Source organism: Saccostrea echinata, unplaced genomic scaffold (genome assembly GCF_033153115.1).
Source record: "Saccostrea echinata isolate AGI-Se365-2 ecotype Australia unplaced genomic scaffold, CSIRO_AGI_Sech_v1 ptg000002l, whole genome shotgun sequence".
Lineage (NCBI taxonomy): Eukaryota > Metazoa > Mollusca > Bivalvia > Ostreida > Ostreidae > Saccostrea > Saccostrea echinata.
In genome coordinates, this window is record NW_026889751.1 from 16,116,832 (window position 1) to 16,138,609 (window position 21,778).

Here is a 21,778-nt window from a genome sequence, read left to right on the forward strand (position 1 = left end):
TGTGCTATACTGTGCTTATTTTCTTAGCCTTTAAATGTTTATTTGGTTCGATCATGATATGTTTTTTTTTTTTTACTTCATATTTTTACCATGTTTGCTAATTTTTTTTTCTTGCGTATAAATTTGTTAAATTCGGCCATGAAGCTATCATAGCTCGTGTTTATTTATATACCGACTATTAGATAAAATTTACTTAACTTGCGCTGCGCATAGGAGGTATTTGGTGGTTATGCGAAACCGCAAGTTTTTACTTAATGGATATCGTGCTGTTGCGTGATTGGATGGCATCAGAGGAGTTCCGATGAGACCGTGTGAATGAAACTCCAACATCTGTTGAGATTGGGGACAGTTAAATCAATATTACAGAGATGAAAGGAGTAAAAGGTGTAGTGCTACTACTGTGTGCAGCATGTGTCATTGCAAAGTCGAAAAGTGTGAGTATTTGAATCTACAGAAAGCACGACTTTCAATGTTACATGTAAGGGCCGAGAACAGGACATATGTTCATTTCTTCCATTTTCTCATGATTTTGGGAGATTAATTGTAACCAAGTATTGCTTATTTTATTTCTGGGTTATCTAGGGAAAATTATGTTTCTTGAGTAAACGCTGAAGTTTTCAAGTACTAAATTTACAGATATTTGTCTGACAGCAAAAATGTAGTTAATTTAAAAAGTGTCTATATACCTAAATAGCATCAGATAATATTTTCATTTGGCATTTTTTTAATCATTAATTAGGATCACTCGTATAGACGAATTTTTTTGTGCATGGGGTACAATTTGGACAGAAACTCAAAAATAAAAAGACTATAGTTAGTTCAGTCTCTGGCATATTCTTAAATAATTATGCATCTGTTTATTCAGGTTAATGTCAAAATTTTAAGTCTTAAGATATTGAATGTTAAAGCAACAAGGATGGAGAAAAAACTCTAGAAAAATTGACAAGTATGGAATATGACTGGAATATGTGATAAATTGCACAATATGTATTAAAAACAACAACCTTCGGTTAATATATATATAATTATTAACATTGTGTGTATATATTTTGTAGCTTTATCCAGGTCTTGCATTGTCATAAAAGTCAATAAATTGTCACATATTTTGCCCATAGGGCCAGATTTTTATACATGTATCTACAAGTTGCATTTATAATGCCTGAGTAAGTTACAAAATAAGTTGTCCAAGAATTGAAGGTAACTGGTTTTTGTATGAGTCAGAACTAATTTGCAAGAAAGTGTGGAGATAGTCCATTTCATTTTGTAAATTTAGCATTGGAATCTCATAATTACAGTTTTTGTCCAAAATTCTTTAAAATACTAGCTAAGTCAACAATATCTTTGTTTCCCTTTTTTTCTCTCTCTTTTTTTTTAATCAAAGCTAGATTAAATTGTCAAGCATGTTGAAAATTTTATTTATATATTTTTTATATTACTAAAAATTCCAGTTTCACCATCGTGATAGTTATAGTGAACAAACACCTTACTCTTTACAAAATTTCTGCAAATTTAACAGATAGGAAGGTGATGTTAATCTGTTTAAAAAAATAAATTGGGAAATTATACATCATGGAAAAAAAAAGGATGTCTGTTTCAATCTCATTCAATCTCAGTTTATAAGGAATATATATTGTACATAAATTAGCCTATTCAAAATTTAGTGGAATCACTGGGTATTGAGTTGTTGGCGTATTCATGAATTAGCGTTACAGACTAGCACACCATATATTGTATTTATAATTTCTTAGTGGTATTCATGAATTAGCGCATCATTGTCTGTGACAAAGCCGCTAAAATATGAAGCCTGCTTTTTTAAGTACACATACAGTATGTGACAGCCAGAAGTGAAGTGCATGAAAAATTCAACTTACATTTATTTAAGGAATGAATTTAATAGCTACCCAAGTTATACAGTGAAACATGCTTATAGTGAAAATGCTTATAATGAATTGATGCTTACAGTGAAGTGATTTTCATTCCCTGTGACTTTAAAATGTATTGACGTGAACTTAACTGATATAACAAATTATGCTTATTATGTATCAAAACTGTCCGTCGCCGGCACTTGGTTATAAAATTTATTCCTTATGATTTTAATTTTCTATCATGACAAGTGTGAAAAAATGACTATTTTCCCTTTGGAAATGCCTTCAAATTGTACAAGTAAATTGAATAAAGCAGATTGGTGTGTTTTTGACATAAGTCATTGTGACTTAGGCACCAAAGGTTATATGAAATAAACAAATTTTTCTACCAATCAAATGACATGTTTAAATTAGAATTAAAATATAGAATAATATACAAAAATCCCATTGAAAAGTAAATAGATGCACATTGTAAATAATACTTAAATCTTCAATGTCATTAGATGAGCGAAGTTTAGCAAAATTTTTGTTGAGGTCTACAGTATGTTCTGCGAGAGAATAACGTGATAATGATTATATGAAATGATACACCCATGAGTTTGAAATCTGTACCACGTGTTGATCTGAGCTGCTAAGTGAAAGATATCACTAAATATGAGGAGTGTCAAATGTCGGACCTCTGTGATTAGTGACTCCATGTATTTATGGGAAAAGAGCTCTGAAGTGTTGAATCTCTCCAAGGGTTATATCGGTGCAAGAGATCCATTTCTGGTACAGAGTTCGGGGCTTCCAAGAGCATCAGATGAGAACAGTAAAACATGGTTATACATGTAGTGAACACACTTATAATGAATTCATGCAAAGTGATTTTCATACCCTGATGTTTATTGTTTGTCCCTAACTGGTTTTACTGTATTTCCATGCTTGACTTGTAGGATAGGCTTGTCGCTATTAAAATGAAAGCATATGGTTTTATAAACAATAAAAATTTATCAAGCAAGAAAAATCTTGTAATGTGTTTTACAGAATAGCATCATTTTTTTGTTTTTGTTTTACACATCCGGAATTGTTAGCCACTAATGATCTATGAATGAAATAACAATAAACTATGGGAGCACTTCAAAGAAATGATGCACTAGAGCCACTCAGAGAAATGTTTTTATGATTTCAACTTCACAATTTAGAAAGGACGCTTATTAAATATACATTAAAATCATGTACATACTACTAGCATTTCCTGTATTTAAAAAAAAAAAAATTTGCAAAAATTATATTCAGTCTCTTTGAAACAACATTATTATAATATAATACGAATCCCCCTCTCCCCATCTTCTAAAATTTTTTATATTTGTGATCCTTGCTTTATTATTGTTTTCATGTCCATCTTCCATCCTTTTATTGACCTTTATTCGTGACACAGATCTCTATTTAGAACCTGGGTTACAGCATGTAGCCTGAAATCGGAGAATGTTTGTTCATTGTAAGGTGAGAAATGGTTGACATCAGGTACTAATGTGAGAGTGGGCAGAAAAGTACGCTGACTATCAACTTATTAGGGTATTTAACAGACCTTTTTGATTCTCTTTATTGGTAATGTGTTTAGGTTGTCTTTGAATGTACTTTACTTTTTTTTCTATGTAAAATAACTGTATAAGGTGGTTGCATACTCACTGGATATAGTCCAGTATTAGAGTAACCAAAATAACATAGTCTAGTATTATTGTCACCAATATTATAAAGTCCTAGACTAGTATTATAGTCACCAATATAATAAAGTCCTAGACTTGTATTATAGTCACCAATATTATAAAGTCTAGTATTATAGTCACAAATATAATATAGTCTAGTATTATAGTCACCAATATAATAAAGTCCTAGACTAGTATTATAGTCACCAATATAATAAAGTCCTAGACTAGTATTATAGTCACCAATATAATAAAGTCCTAGACTTGTATTATAGTCACCAATATTATAAAGTCCTAGACTAGTATTATAGTCACAAATATAATAAAGTCCTAGACTAGTATTATAGTCAACAATATAATATAGTCTAGTATTATAGTCACCAATATAATAAAGTCCTAGACTAGTATTATAGTCACCAATATAATAAAGTTCTAGACTAGTATTATAGTCACCAATATTATAAAGTCCTAGACTAGTATTATAGTCACCAGTATAATATAGTCTAGTATTATAATCACCAATATGATAAAGTCCTAGTCTAATATTATATTCACCAATATAATATAGTCTAGTATTATTGTCCCTTATATAATTAAGTCCTAGACTAGTATTATAGTCACAAATATAATAAAGTCCTAGACTAGTATTATAGTCAACAATATAATATAGTCTAGTATTATAGTCACCAATATAATAAAGTCCTAGACTAGTATTATAGTCACCAATATCATATAGTCCTAGATTAGTATTATAGTCACCAATATAATTAAGTCTTAGACTAGTATTATAGTCACCAATATAATTAAGTCTTAGACTAGTATTATAGTCACCAATATAATATAGTCCTAGATTAGTATTATAGTCAACAATATAAAATAGTCTAGTTTTATAGTGACCAATATAATAAAGTTTATTATTATAGTCACTTATATGATATAGTCTAGTATTATAGTCAACAATGTAATATATTCTAGTATTACCTCAACAATATAATATAGTCTGACTAGTATTATAGTCAACAATATACAATCAAAGTTCTTTATCTCAAACTTGACGGGAGCAAGATTAAGCTTTGAGATATCAGAGGATTCAACTTTAAATGAAAGTAAAAATCAGATAAAGAAAATGTGGTTGACACTGCCAAATCACTTTGACATATTTCCGATATTCAAGATATCAGTGTTTGAGATAATGAAGTTTAACTGTAGTCTAATATTAAAGTCACTTTTCTGTCTGAATGAGGATAGTGTCCTTGATCCTCTCTTTGCTAATTTACCTTTCATATGTGTTGTATTTTATTAGCAGGGATTTAAATATGAATGCTATTTTTTTTCAAAATTTTTGAATATGTTTGGTCAAATTGGTGCTTTCCAAGGAAAACACAGTACAACATTATCACATTCATGCCATAAAGCATATATATTTTAGACTTCCCTTTAATATGGATATTTTGCTGGACAGTTTCATTTGTAATAGATAGATGATTATTGAGTTCCTTCATGAGGTGATAATTATTTTTGTGCAAACAACAGATAATAATGAGAAAGAAAAAAATAGAGTTGATTAATTTCTTCAGAGCACCACCATATTATAGATCATGTCTGAATATGTGATTAATAATCTATTTTTCTCTTCACAGTAATGAGTGTTAATCGAAATTTCCCCCCACTATACTGTATAGTTATGCTTTCCTATCTGGTTTTGCCATCAGTGTGAGATGCCTTTTGAAATTTTAAAATCTTTTTAAAATAAATAGTATATTTCACTATGTGAGGAATAATATTTTGTTGTCTTTTTGTCACATCAAAACTGGTGATTCATTTTTTTTTCTTTTTTTTTCCCCAGAATTTGTGAAATACCATTTTTGACATCAACAGTTACAGACATACTGCAATGAAAACCTTTGTTGATTTATATAGGACTCTTATTTGTAACAATCATAGAATGTGTAAATACTAATTCTAAAAATGGAGTACTTGCTTAAGATGTTTATAATGGTGAAATAGGAAAAAAATTTGGAATATTTGAGGCATGTAAGAATCCACTTTGAAAAAAAAAGAAAAATTGAGTAATCCCCCCCCCCCCCAAAAAAAACAATTTATATCTATTACTCTTAGCAGAAATGTTAATAGGGTGTTTTACTTGTGTTGTTCAAAAGAATAGGTACCTATTTATAAATTTTTTTCTTTGTTGAAATCTGAAACACTATTTCCTATTCACCATGGGCATAGTAATAACAAATTTAGATCAGGGGTCTTTCCCTTCTCTATATTGTAGACTCCTCCACAATATTATATGTTATTATTATGTGCTGATGGGTTCTATTGTGTATAGTTACACTGAGTGAATAAACAATATTAGTTCTTCAGCATTACACAAACACAGGGAAATTAGATAGTGGATAGTCCTTCATTATTAATGATTTCTTGTGTTGTTGTCTCTATACATTGCTTTACCATGATTTCAAGTGACCATGGAATAATTGTTATAAATATTTTATTTATATGTTGCTACACAGGCTTCTTATGAATTGTTATACAATGGTATTGCGTCACAGTGATGATAAAATATCATACAGTTGAACTTTTGTTATCTCAATCTATCTCAAAGACCATGGATATGTTGACATTAAGTCCCAACCACTTATTCTTAATGTATTTTAACCATGTTAACCTTGATATCTCAAATCATTGGATATCCCAATTTTTTGGAGGGTCCCACTGTGTTTGAGATAACGAGGTTTGACTGGATTTGTCAGAGGAATACCTTATGCCTTAACTAAAAAAAAAAAAAAACAAATAATAAAATAAAATTCAAATTTTATGACATCATGTTCAAAACTAAATGCTGGTATGATGAAAACATTTAAAACTGCTTTGTTTGTGTTTTCAGGACAGGGCCCGATCAGCTAGATGGATATCAGGGAGGGCTTTGAAGGTTATAGTGGAGGATTACACAGATTTGAATGCCTTTAAGAAGCTTGTAAAACCCATTTTGATCCCAAGAATGCCGGACACAGAGGGCAGTACAATAGTCAGAAATGTAGGTAGTCTACATATGTCTTGATGTTGCTAAATGGTTTATAATACAGCTGAACTTTGGTATCTTGAACATGGATATCTCAAATACCATAGATATGTTGAAGTAATTTAGAAATCCCTAAGCACCTTTTTTATAAGTATTTTACCCTCAATATCTCAAATCTTAGGATATCTCATTGAAGGTTTTCCTCTGTCCCACTGAGTTCAAGATAACAAGATTTAACTGTACTTTGAGTGGCCAGGTCTATAAATATCTTGATGTCTCTCTATGATTTATAAAACTTTGACATATTAATTAATTTTATCTGACCAGAGTCTGTGAATTTCTGTATTTGATACCAAGATTTCACAGTACCAGAGTGAGACTGAAGATGGCAGTAAGATGTTCTAGTATTCCACATTTTAGATGATGTTAGTGTTTAGGATGAGAGATAAATAAAATGCTGCCATGGGGAAGCCAATTATTCTTTTACAGATAGTTTGATATAATAATTAGAAGTCTCAAGATTTGGATGCTGCAATTACAGGGAAGTTCACTTAAGCATTATGATCTTTTGGCCTGATTAATTTATGATATCATATATTATAATTCTTTTATTGTACATGTTGTAATTCAATTACATAAAATTTCAATTCTTTTGAAAAGACACAAAGGAGGATTTACAGGCAATTTTAACCCGCCTCCCCCCATTTTCTTTGTGTAATTTTATATATGCAAATGAAGTTCGCAATTGTTTACAGAAGTCAGTCGCAGATTAAATATCAATCACTTTTCTATCTTGAGCTTGACAGCATCGTCTAATTGGTGGAAATTGTTACTGTAGATTGATTTTGCTTTTTGTGATTTTAACCCTCCAACAAAAATACCCTACTCCTCTAAAAAACATGTTTTGGTTCGAGGGCTCTCACACCACTTTTTGGGATTGGGGCCGGGGCTGTTCAAATTGGGAAATTACTATCATTTTGGGAAAATTGGGAAATCCAACATTCAAAAAGAAAAAACTCAAATTTTGCTTTTCTAGCATTTTGTCATCAATTCTGGTTTTGAATAAACTGTTAAACAGAACAAATATGGATAGGATATTTATGGAAGTACATTGGCTTTGCTCATTACTAATTTTGAGTGTTGAAATTGTGGTTATTTGTCTTTCTGAGTGACAGTTGCTAGTCCTCCCGAATTTCTTGATCACATGGTCATCATGGTTTTCAGATTAAGCGTGAAACTGACTGGTGCACATGGTGCTAGGCGCAGCTTACTGTTGTTTAATTAAAATGTCTATTTTATGGTACCAAGATGATGTTTTCTTGTCAATTTTATTGAGTCAGACATAATACTTCTGTTAACTAAGTTTGTAATAACAATAACCTGGTTCCCCGAACCAGTTTACAAATATATATATATGATGTGAACTAATTAATACAGTCATACATAGAACATATTTGTTTCACTTTCACTTGTAAGCGTTTGTCTTTTGGCGATTAAGTTTCATTGAATTTATTTTTTTTAAAAATATTTTGCTACAGAAAATTGGGAATTTTACACCTTTCTTTTGGGAATAAAGGTACCTTTTTTTGCATTGGGAACGGGGCCGTTCAACGGCCCCAATTATAGAGAATTGAGAGTCCTGGGTTCTAACCAGTGTTTTAGGAACTTGTTACAATAGCCTTTTTCAGTGTTAATTAATATGTGAATGTTGATTGTTTTGCAACTTTATGTCCCTTGCAAGATTACTTCACTCAGATGTCACCATATACTGGTGAAGGGCTTCAAATTTAGACCTTTACTCCACACTCGTGGCTATTTAGCAGTGAGGGTTCTTTACTTTGCCTATGCCTGCTGTGTGTTAAAGGTCTTATTCAAAAGACCCACAACTTTCATTTAAAATGCTGGGCACTTATCGTGGTTGGGGCTTGAACTCATAACCTACTGATCACGGAGTGAGGGCTCTACCTACTGAGCTAATTTAACTATCCTGAGTTTGAGTAAATACAATTTTTACATCAAAAGGTAGCTGATTAAAATTTTTTTTTTGGTAAATTCATAGTCTGATTCAATTATTTAACTACACCAGGCTTTGGTATGGTCATGTCATTTTTACTGAATTAGAGAAGTCATTGTACTAATAAACAGGTTGTTAAAAGGCAGGAGTCAGGAAGCTTTTATGCTAAGAGAAGAGATTTAATGTTTGCTGACCAATTGGTTGGTAATTCCACCATTGAAGTGGATAGTTCAATGAATTGCTGATAAGCTATTGACACAATTAGTTGCCAGTTTCTGTGGACATCTATGACTGATGAAATCCTCCTTCACAAGTCTCAGATAATGCTGACCTTTCACTGGACCTCTCACTTATGCTGTCTATGAATTATCATTGCCCAATAACCTTAGATTGTCAGGTCTAAAAAGTCTATTACCCTGAATTACAAATATTGCTTCCTGTTAGAGGAAATATTAATTGAATAAAAGTCTGCATAATGTTTTCATGCTGTTGATTGATTAAAAATTAATAGTACTGTTTTACGTACTTTCGTTTTGATCTCGGGAGTTCAAACTTACTTACTTAATACTATGATTTGAATTGGACTGATGGATAGTAAAATGTGGCCAGAAAAGATGGATGTAAGCTAAGATGGACTGATGCCACCTATAGCTTCTGATTTGTAAAGGCTTGGATCACGCAGCAAAATGAACAGTTTTATTGAATTCATTCATATTCTAAAGGAAAATATCAAAGTTTAAATGAAATATCTTCGAAGTGTCTAATGCTCACAAAATATCATTAAAAAGGTGGCTGAATTTAAACTGAATATGAACTTTATCTGACTGGTCTGGAAATATCACCACAGGAATTAAGTCATTATTGACATAAAAATCTATGACAGAAACAGTCGCTTCATTTCTACATCAGTGTATTTACAAGATAAAGGTTGATGTATAAAAACAGAATTAGATATTGTGTGCGTTTGTTAATTGACTATTGGCTGCTATTGGCATCAATTGCTGAAATTGATCAGCATGGTAATAGGTGCGTAGCACTTGTTGATGCGAAGTGAGTGCCAGTAGTCCCGCGCGGTCTAGAAATGATCAGAATCACAGAGAGACCCTCATCCCAGTATCTAATTATTGTGATGGATTGTCTCTTACACAACCTACAGACGCAAATAGTATTATGAAACTAAATAAGGAGTGTTGGGGACAGGAATAGACAAAACTATATTTCATGTGGTTTTTCATCCTGTTAAATAATATTTTCATCATGTTCATTTATTAATTAAAGGACTGTCTGATGTATTATTTATCCTTTTATGCTCATAATTGTCATTTCAGATATATTTTCAATAAATCAGTTTTAACACCCCCCCCCCTCCCCTATCTCCCCTTAAGATAGAGATACATTTTTAGAGTATATGAGGTTCAGTGTTCATCCATCAGTGTATTTACTGCAGCAAATGGCATGAGTTTAGAAAAAAAATTCTTTGTAATAACAGGACTAATAATCAAAATGTCATAATTTAAAGTTTGTTCATTAAAAACTTGAAAACAAATTTTGTAAGCCCACTTTCTACAGTACTTGTACTTCAACAGTTTAATTGTTAGAATCTCATCTTTTGACAGGCCATACTATGGTCATGGCTTTCTTTAGCTTACTGATCTCTCCATTTGTCTGTTAGCTTTTTCGTGTCAAAGTCATATCTTTCATACTGTGAGTCCTAGGGTCATCAAACCTTGTTAATTGATGCATCATGGATGTATCACACCCCAAAAGTAGGTCACTGTGACCTAATTTTGGAATTTTAAAGCTTGCATATGCTTGGATGATATCTTGCATAATGTAAGACTTGAATCATCAAACCTGGTCTGTTAATACATCGGTGAGAAGGGGGGTATTGATCCAAAAGTAGGTCATGGTGACCTCATATTGGAAATGTGTAGCTATAGAGCTATAGATAGTCAAATAATTTCTTGATGATATCTTCCACATTGTAAAACAGAGAATCATCAAACTTTGTCAATTGATACATCTAGGGGATGTGAGTGTTATGTCCCAAAAGCAGGTAACTTTGACTTCATTCTGTGAGGTCATTTTTTCATACTGATTTGTTGACATAATAGTCTGTTTATACCTTGATCAAGACAAGATGTGACTGGTCAAAAGGGGATGCTTACTTTTCCATGGCACCTGATCCCACCTCATGTGTTTCCAGGGGTCCATTTTCCCTGCTTTCAGTTTGTATTGTTTTATTGGATTTTGAGCTTGAACATTGTTTGGTAGCTTCACATTTTATTAAACTGTCTCTTGTAAAGGAGGTTTCAGTGCATATTTTTCTTTATGAAAGAGTACAGTACTACCGACTTATAGAGTCAGAAATATTTAAAACCCTGATAAAATTTCCCAGTACATTACAATATCTAAGTTCATTATTTACTTTCAAAATGAATCACTCCTGGGTTTAAATACACTAAAATTTCTACTACTGTAGTAATCTATTTTTACAACCACAACACCCCCTCTCCAAAAAAAAAAAAAAACAACAAGAACCCCCCCCCCCCCCCCCCCCCCAAGATATATTCTTTCAACAAAAATTTTTGAAAAGCACTGCTTAGTTTGATTGCACTGGAGTGTGTGTTTGATTGGTTTGGGTTGAATTAGGGTTATATATCTGCAATCATTATCATTACTGAGTACTTATCTTAAGTGACAAAAGTCACATTTATATTGTTCCCTAACAGCATCTGATAATGTAATTGGTTTATTAATGAACTTGTTCAATTTAGGTTCACAATAAACACTGCTGTATATTTTGTTATTAACAACTCATTACAACAATTTATCTTACCCAATACAGTTTACCTTTGATTTCAACCATGATCATTGATTTCACAAATAGAACTCAACCAAAAAAAGGGGGTTAAGAACATCAAAGATAACATTGGCCACCCATTTTTTCTTAAAATAACTGACTTTTGTGGCCAAATTTAGGATCAAAGGTTTCCACACAATGATTACTAAATATAGGTCTGAATAGTTACTTCAGATTCTGCTGTAATTATATGAACTCTCATACACCATAATCAATAAGTTGTTTTCAGAATTTTTTCCCCAAAAATCCAGTGTAAATAATTTAAAAAGAAATTTGATTAAGAAGCTAAAATGGTGTCCATTTGAATACTTGAATAACGGATATGGATATTTCGTGGTCTCTTCACCAGTAAATCACCAGTGTTTGAATTATTCATTAAGTTCTGATCAAATTGATTGGAAATTTATTGTTTTTTTTTCTTTTCTTGTCGGGATTGGCAATTATTTTTATTTTCTTAGCAGTCCAGTGTAATATAGCTGAGTTTTCTCAATCCAGTTAATTAGTATTGATATTCCAAGAGTGTATGAATGGTGGGGATCACTTTGGTGATTTACTTTGGATTAAAAAAAAAAAAGATCCACAAAGATTCCAATGATTTGGTCCATTATTAGAGTTTCTGATAAGAATTGATTTTTTTTTCACACAACAGGATGAAAGAATTGTTTTAAGGTCCCTGCAAGGCAGAAGTGACACCTCATTTATCATGATTCTCCTGAATGCAGGCTTCATTGTTATGTTTGAGTCTTGTATCATTAATGGAAAAAGATAATTTAGAATTTAAGGAGGGGAAAAAATGTTTTTGATAAAGAGCAAGATTTCTGTTAATGAAACAGTTTTTATACTGATGAATAGTATGCTTTTTTCCTACAAACGTTCATGCCTTTATATATATATATATATATATATATATATATATATATATATATATATATATATATATATATATATATTAGGGATGTCAATGAATATTCAAACATTCGAATATTCATTCGATGGGTTGATATTCGAATATGAATTTAAGATTCGAATATTCGATGTTTTCAGATTTCATAAAAAAGAAGTACTGTGATTAATAAATTTTGATTAGAACAGTGCTGGAATTACCTTGTTTAATTTACTAGCGATCAATTTTGATCGCCTGATTTCTTTCGCTACTTTCTTGTCTTATAGATCCACTAAATTATTTTGTTTTGAGTAAGGTGTTAAAGAATTAAACAATAATTTATATTGCTTTATATATAACACAAAATGCACTTTCATAGTTTTTATTAGTTAAATACGATCGGATCTAGAATCGAGGACAACAAAATGAAAACCTTTTTAGGATGTCAACTAGACGTAACGAGTATATGCATACGTATCAAAATAGATTTAATTGATCATTGAATAAATGTCCGATAGAATTAGCCTGTAATTAATATTGTTAAGGACTCAATTTCATAATAAATTTGTAAATTAATTCATTACCTAGGGTTGTACATAATCCTGAATTTTATATTCTTTATCGGGAAATTAGTTAATTACCTAGGAAAATTGTCTACGGAAATATTTGTTTATATTTTAAAAACATTGTTTCAAAGATTATAATCACATCTCTTACTAGGCTTATAATTGTAATTAATTACACGTATTGAAATCTGAACAGTATACGACTATCTTGTCTTGCTATAAGTGACTGGTTCCTCAGTTGGAGCTACTATAAATACACATGTATCATTTGTTAAAATTATACTTTTCTACATTTAAATCAATTATTTAGTTCAAACATTGACAAATATCAAATGAAATTCCTTATTGTACAACTAAAAAAGTCTTCATACAATTTTACTTTCAATATAAGAATGCCTATGCAAAACCTATTATGAGAGTAGGATGATGCATATTTTAAATAAACCAAATTTTATTTATTTTATAGAATATTCGAATATATTCGAATACTTTCATTGAATATTCGAATATGAATTATTGACAAAATTGACATCCCTAATATATATATATATATATATATATATATATATATATATATATATATATATATATATTATATATATATATATATATATATATATATATATATATATATATATATATATATATATAGATTTATTTATTAGAGATAAAAAATACAAAATGGTTAAATTTTATGTTTAGACTGTGGTCACATGATGTGGCACTGATGAGGTCATCTGTAAATTTCAAAATTGCAAGGGCTTAATCAAATTAAAAATTTAATTTATAAATAACTACACCTTTTGCAGTTTATGAAAAATGCTGCAAACCTAGACAGATTGTACTATTTAATTGTTAAAATCATCTTCATAAGACTGCATGCTGAATTTTTGTCTTGTCAACTGCAATTTTATCAAAAATAAATATTTTATAAAAAAATTGTTGGAGCAAGAACTATTAAGATGAACCTGGACCATACTTGCCTGGATGCAGTTTACCTGACTTGCTTCAGATGCTGGATCTGACCTACATTTTTCAAATGTGTTTTTGGAGCAGGGTCTCGTTCTGAAGTAACTGTAAACCCTATGGTGCTCAAACTTGCATGGATGATGCATTTAGGGATGCACACAACCAGATATGGTTTGGATGCTGAATCTTTTCACATTTTCTGGATGATTGAATAGAACAAGATTTGGAACAAGTCCATTAACCAAACAAAACTTGTATAAATGTTGCACCTAGGCATGCACAGTATCAGAATACACATATTTCTTAATTAAGTGAGAGATTTTGCCTTACTTTAAGAAAACATTCATTGAGGTGAGTTTTGTAATCTTTAATTACCTATGTTTTAATTTTCAGTATCTTGTCAGCAAGCTAAGAGCCCTGGATTGGCATGTCGAAGAGGATGTGTTTCAGGATATGACCCCCTATGGCATCAAAACTTTTACCAACATCATAGCAACACAGGATCCTAGAAAACCCAAGAAAATGGTACTGGCTGCTCACTATGATTCTAAAAACATTACAGACAGATATGGAAATGCTTTCATTGGAGCAACAGACTCAGCAGTGCCCTGTGGCATACTTCTGGATATGGCTATCCAGCTGAACTGTTTGTTTGAGAAGGCCCAAGGAGAAAGGGTAAATTGATATGACTATTGTAATTAGTGCTCAAGAACGATAATGGTTTTGTTTAGCCAACACGGGAATAATGACAAATTGGGACAAGTACAGGCAAAATAAATAGATCAACTTCAAGATTTGTTACTTAGCACTAAATAAATTATTTTGCTGTTCCATGATCATCCTATATTTCTATTGCTTTTGATCAACATAGCTTCATTTATCAGTTTATTTTGTTTTTTTTTAATTATTCAATCTGTGTATCATTTATAGTGTTACATTACACTCAGGTGACTGTTAAGGCCCGTGAGTCTCTTGTCTAGCTTAAAACCCTACCTAGACCAAACTTGCATGGATAATGCATCTAGCAATGCAAACTTAAAGACTTGCTTCGGATGCTGGATCTGACCTACATTTTCTGGATGAGTGAACAGACTTAAGTTTTTGAACAGTATTATTTGCAAAAACTGTACGTCTTACCTGGACCAAACTTCCATTACCACACTTGCTTAGGATGCTGAATCTGACCTACATTTATTGGTAGGTTCATTCCAAAGTAACTTTTAGTGCTATGGTGATGAAACTTGTATACACACAACCAGACATGCTTTGGATGCTTGAAGCAGGTCTATTCCCAAACAACCTGTGGTGACTAAACTTGCTGATGAATGTAGGAATGTACACTAGCAGAACATTTGGTTTGCATGTTTTTAACTCTTTATAAATGAAGGGTATGCTCTAACCTTGTTTTGAACAGGCCAGAGACATCACCCCCCAAATTGTGTTCTTTGATGGAGAAGAGGCTTACAAAGATTGGACTGCCACAGATTCTATTTATGGAGCGAGGCACCTGGCCAACAAATGGGAAGCAGAAAATGTTTTACCAAATGTGGTAAATATATATTGCCATGTGTAGAATTCCCTTTTCTGAAATAGATCATTGTATTAAAATGGAAATTTGCAAGTAGATGAGGAGGTACTGTATGTAAAAAAAAGAATGTACTGTAAAACTCGGTTATATTGAAGTCCTGGGGACCTGTGAATTTAATTCGTTATATCCGTAATTCATTATATCTGTATAATGAATTCGTATAACTATATATAACAAATTCCCAATATACACATTTTCCTCCAAGTATTTCTATCGAATATGTTAGGGAAGCAATTATTACAAAAAATATCTTGGATAACTAAGGTTTTCTTATGAATTGAATTTTATGTGCAAATACTTACCGAAAATAAAGTCAGTTCAATTTATCAAATTTTGAAATCTTTCAAAATTCCTTATAAAAGATGTAAATTTCTTTATCTTTAATCTCTAGGGGTCTTAAAAATCAGTTCGCTATATCTGTAAATTCGTTATATCAGACTTTGTTATAACCATAGAATTTTACAAAGAATTGATAAGAATTTTGCCAGGGACCCCGAAAAACTTCACTATATCCATGAATTCACTATATCTGTGTTCATACTAAACGAGTTTTTACTGTATAGGGACTATATATAACAAAACATGTAAAGAGACTGTATATACCAAATTATGTCTGTTTTCATTTTCTAAAAGTTAGAGATTGTAAGTATAACATAATTATAATAATATTCATAGTATTTTTTGTATACATTGTGTTTTAATTTGACTTTGGAGGAAGGATGGAGTATCCATACTCGAGAAACAGAATTAAGCAAAGGATAACATCGTATCAATTATGGAGAATAATAATTGAATTTTAGAATTTAATGATTTAGGAATTCTTATAAATTTTTAGGAAATCTTTGTTCTTTTGGATTTGATTGGAACCAGTGATGTACAATTTCACAACTTCTTCCCACAAACAGCAAATGCCTTCGAACTCTTAGCAAGAAGAGGTATGGGCTTAACATATCGGAATTTCCTGGAAAATTTTGTAGGAGGAGAGTTTAATGGCCTTGCAGTCATAATCAATTTTGTACTTCAAGCAGTTGTCCTCTAGGAATATTAAAAGTTACTCACTAGTCTTAGCAATCCATTTTCTTAAACAATGAACTGATTGACTTGTTGGTGATTCAGCATTCCATGTTAGATTAATATTACACAGAATTACATGTACTTTACTGATAATTTTAATCATTCATTGAGCTTAACTGTATGAAGATATTTTTTCTTTAATTCTTAAATTCAGATGGAAGATAATAATTAACTTCATTTGAGCTATTTCACAACTGTAGTGTGACCATGCAATCTCCACTGGGGGTGGACTTTTTCTGTTTAAACCATTTTCTCCCTTCTCTTTTCTCCTGTCTTTTTTTTTTTAACTTAATTGGGATCCAAACTTTTGTAATTTGGAAAAGTAGAAAGAAAAATTAGGAATTTTTAAATTGATTGAATGGGAAAAAAAAAGCGAGAATTGAAATCAGCATTATTTCAATGGCAACTTTGAAAAACAAAGATTATTTTGCATAGACTATATCATGAGAACATGCTTAAACGAGATTTCGGAATAATCTGAGATAATCTGAAAAACTGTACTTAGTTTATTTTTTTTTTTACCTTGGGAGAGAGAGTGAATATCAATTCCATTAAACTGACAACTCTGTTATTTCATTTTAACCCCCCCCCCCCCCCCCCCGTTCTTTCTTTTTCTCTCTGACTACTTTCCTTTTTGATATTTTTTCCTTGTTTATCTCAGTCTATATATACATGTACATGTACATGTGTGTATTTACTATTGTTGCAGAACTACAACTTAAAAAGGACAGACTCCTCCATGATAACAATAGAATTCTGTTTAATACTCACCAGTTCTTTGGTGGTGGCATTGAAGATGACCACATTCCATTTTTACACAAAGGTAAGTATACCTTAAAACAATTACCTGTATCATTAAATTTACCTCCTAGTATATCAACATGTATATTGTATATTGTCATCAGGTTATGTTTTTTTTTCGGAAGTTTTGGCATATGTTTGTAACCTTCATTTTTTAAAAGAAAAAAAAGTCATTTATTTGTCAGATAGAAAGTCTTTGATTTTTATTTTGGCTGTACCATTCTCAGTTTGACGAATGGTTTTTCCCACAAAAAGTGGGGGTATAGGAAAGGCAGTATTATTAAATAAGTTATTTCATCACAGGGGTACCAATCCTTCATCTGATATCAGCACCATTCCCAAGCGTGTGGCACAGAATGTCAGATGACGCAGCACACATAGACTATCACACAACAGAAGATTTCAATAAAATATTCCGTGTTTTCGTAGCCAGCTATTTACACCTAGATGCCTTACACAATCAGTGCAGAAGGAAAAAGTAATGGAGGTTTTTGAAAACTTGAAATCACAACCATTTCCTAAGATGAAAATATACTTACTGATATTTGGTTTAAAAAAGAAGAAAATTATTCTTTGTAGTACTTAAGTATTAATATGATATTCATTTTTGGAGCATTCATTTAATGATATATCCCTTATTAGCCAAATCTTTATTTGCAATTATTTTTTTTATATAAATTTTGTAAATGGTTGTGATTTTAGATCTTGTATGACCAATTAATTAAACTAAGGTGTCTACGAATTTATTGTGCCAAATTGTTCACTTGCATATAAAAGAGAAAAATGTAAATGTTTTAGATACATGTAATTTAACCTTGGTGTACATAAATCTGTTGTTTAATTTCTGTATAAATTATGTTGCTCAATTTATTGATCCACCGTTATAATTATACTAGTATTTTCTGATATAGGCCTACATTTTAGCTCTTTTTTTCATATTCAATTTAGCAGAAGTTCTTTAGTTAAATTGAACTTGTATAATATGTTTTATGGTGTGACTGTTGGGGCGAGCGCAGTTGTACCATCGAATTATACTTGCAAACTTTGATCCGCCTCTTCAAACTTCCAAACCGCAATGAGACACAGTCTAGACTGTGACGTCATATGACGTCGGAATTTACGGAGACAGCCGAGCGCCTTGTTGAACGAGACTACAGGCCTAGTGCAGTTTTTAACGAAATGGGTTGCACAGTAAATGCAATTATTTTTTGTTAATTTTTAGCTCTCGGCAAACTGCAGGCCTTTTACATTTTATATTATTTTTATCGCCATTATCGCATGGAATCCTGGTAGTGAGGGAATTCTGGGAAGGTTTCACACAAAAATTTGCCTGACGTATATGTCATTCCGAATTTCCTCTGTTCTCACACATTAGTCTATTGAGCTCGCTGTGCTCACTATTATATTACACCTAAATTGTACATTTCAAACAAAGAATTGAAATCTATTGTATCAAGAATACATGTTCAATTTTATTGTTATATTTAATAATTTTTTATTAACATTCGTAAGGCCTATAATTTTATTGTACTTTAAGTTTGTGGGATTGATTCACATTTGAGCTTGTATGTTACAGAGAGGAGTTATAATGAAAGGTAATTAAGTATAGCTTGATTTGGTGATTGGATTTCATCATTCAGGACAGATACAGATATTTATAAAAGGAAGGGAAAAATACAATATACTGTATCAGAATTTGAAGCATGGTGCCCCTGAAAGTTAGACAGCTGGTCCTATGCAGTACAAACACTGCAATATAGTATTTTATATTGATATTCAAATTCTTGCTCTTTGATAAGCACTTACATATCAAGCACATGCTCTAGTCACACAAACTGTATCTGCCTATACTCTTTATACAGCTCAACTCTCTGGAACCTCTCCCTCTTAGTTTTTATAATCTGTTGATTACTTTACTGTAGATCACCAATCTTAGTGACAGCTTATTTTTGTGAAATAGTCATTTGGTATTTATAAGCGAGACAAAATTTTCATGAGTTTTTTGTTATTGTTCTGTATAATCTTTAGTAATACAAATATACGTGAGAATTTAATTTTTCTGAGCTGGCAGTCTCGTGTAATTACGCAAAAATAGAAAGTGATTTACAGTACTTGGTACCTTGTCAACATCTTCTGTCCTTCTATACAACCTTGTTTAGTTGGTTTCACAGTAACCTGTTTTAAAATATGCTACAGCAAGTCTGTAGAGTAAGTATTTATAAATGTATGAATTCATTGTTTTAGGTGATCTTGTTATATACCTGTGCATGTTAGATGTTTTTAAACTTTTGATTTTACATGTATTACTGACTGGGATATAATTATATACATGTAGTTTGAGCACCCTGTCTGGCCCAAATACTAACAGAAGCATTGGTTGCATGAGTTCTTATGTTACACGCACTGATTAATTATTACAGCATGATCTTTCTGTTTTGACATACACAGATGCAAAATCTCCTATCTTAAAAAAATGTATTTCAAATACAATGGGCTTTTTTAATTTATTTTCACAATTTGATTTCATAATTTAATGGGCATGGCATATTATGATTTTCTTATTGAGAGAATACATATATATATATATATATATATATATATATATATATATATATATATATATATATATATATATATATATACACACACAAAATCATTTTTGTTTTAAAAATTTATATATACATGTATCTTAAAGTTAAATCCATTGATTAATGATTAACTAAATATACACATATTTGGAATACATATATAATTTTATGAATTAATTTCATCTTTGTTTCAGCAATGTGCATGACAGTAATTTTAGCAGTGTTTTTCTAAATCGGGTTTATTTTTACATGAAAGTTATGAAATGTCATGTTGTATGGTAGTTTGACAATGCACAGCTGTACAAAGGGAATGATAGAATGTGTACGTTATCTAGGTCATGCTTCATCCCAGGTGGTGGACCAGAAGAGATAAAGGTTATACGCAAACGTTATCTTAAAAAATGTATTTTTGATATCTACAATACATGAAAATAATTAAGAATCTTATTTAATTGTTTATTTTTGAATGTAATTTAAGCATTTATTTTCACAGAATCATTGTCATTTTCCCCACCTGAATCTCAGGACTATTGTTATTAAATAATCATGGTTACTTAATTAATATTGTTTCAGTTTAATGTTGTTGTTTTTTTTGGTCATTCCACTGCATTTCATTTCTGGCAATATACTCGGCATTTCCCGCACCTTTTATTTCATTATTACCTATCTGTCAATTTCTTAGTACTTTTTCAGCAATTTAATATTTAGTGAAGAGGATTTAAATATCTTATTTATTTCAAAATACATACATTCTACATATATGTATATTTCAAAACATTATAAACAAACAGCACTGTCTAGTCAAAGGTTTTAAATGATTTCAATTGTCAAATTAAACTTCCGGATATATACTCGTCTATAAGTCAGTTTGTTGAATTGAATTGAATAAATCAGTACTATTTTTTCAGATTATTTTGAAAGAATTTGACTTGCTTATAAGTCGGTATGGGTTTTTTTGGTCGAATCTGTTGGCAATTTCAGATTAATATTCTATTGTATTTATTTGTGTTTCAAAGTATCTTTTGGGAAATGGCATAGATATTTGATCTTTTATTAACAATTTAAACAAACATTAGATCATTAAAATCTGTAAGCACATGTGTTTTATGTATATACAGGTCTTCCTTTCCTGCATAAGATTAAGTTCTGACCTTTATAAATGATTATCTTTGGGGGTATTACAGTATTACTATATTTCCTCTTCCAGAAAAATATCTAGTTTTTTAAGACTGGCTTATAAGTCTGACATGGAGTTTTGAATCATTAACTCCCAAGAATCTAACTTATAAGCAAGTATGGGTGGTATACACTACTAATAATATAATAATCTAATAGAGTTTTATATTAGTAATGTAAATGTATAATTTATGTCCTGGATGCTTTATGTGCTCTAGGCATGTTTCTTCACTTGTCAGAATTTTTTTGTTTATATTGTTCTACATTAAATTTTTATTTTTCGTGGAGCAAAGATTGAGTTATTGTTGGAAAAGCACTGCCAGATATGAAAAGTATAGAATGCTGGAAAAGAAAAGTAGTATATTTTCAAAAATGCAGGAATGAAATGCAGTCAATCATTCAAGGTCTCTGACTGTTTTTGACACTATTGATGTAAGAATTTAACAGAGACATTTTTGATTTTCTTTTTGGTAAAATTTATTTCAATAAAAAATTGATAATTTGCAATATTTTGTATTTCAATACCCTGTGTTCATTGGATTTCCATTTGTGATACATACTTTACACATATAAACTAACATGTACCTCATTTTGTCGCTTGCAATCAATTCAGGTGCCTGGTTTCATTGTAAAATGATTTTTTTTAAGTTTTAAAAAAGTCAAAAAAATTTTGTT

At 30.9% G+C, this 21,778-nt stretch overlaps 1 protein-coding gene across 1 annotated transcript; it reads left to right on the top strand.

The window, feature by feature from the left end:
• The first annotated feature begins 299 nt into the window (after window positions 1–299).
• LOC133173445 (glutaminyl-peptide cyclotransferase-like) lies at window positions 300–17,999 on the top strand. The gene is made up of 7 exons (XM_061308436.1): window positions 300–434; window positions 6,447–6,596; window positions 14,270–14,551; window positions 15,291–15,425; window positions 16,300–16,399; window positions 17,248–17,361; window positions 17,643–17,999. The coding sequence occupies exons 1-7, from the start codon at window positions 369–371 to the stop codon at window positions 17,819–17,821; spliced, it is 1,026 nt and encodes a 341-aa protein (XP_061164420.1). The 5' UTR covers window positions 300–368; the 3' UTR covers window positions 17,822–17,999.
• The last annotated feature ends 3,779 nt before the right edge of the window (window positions 18,000–21,778 follow it).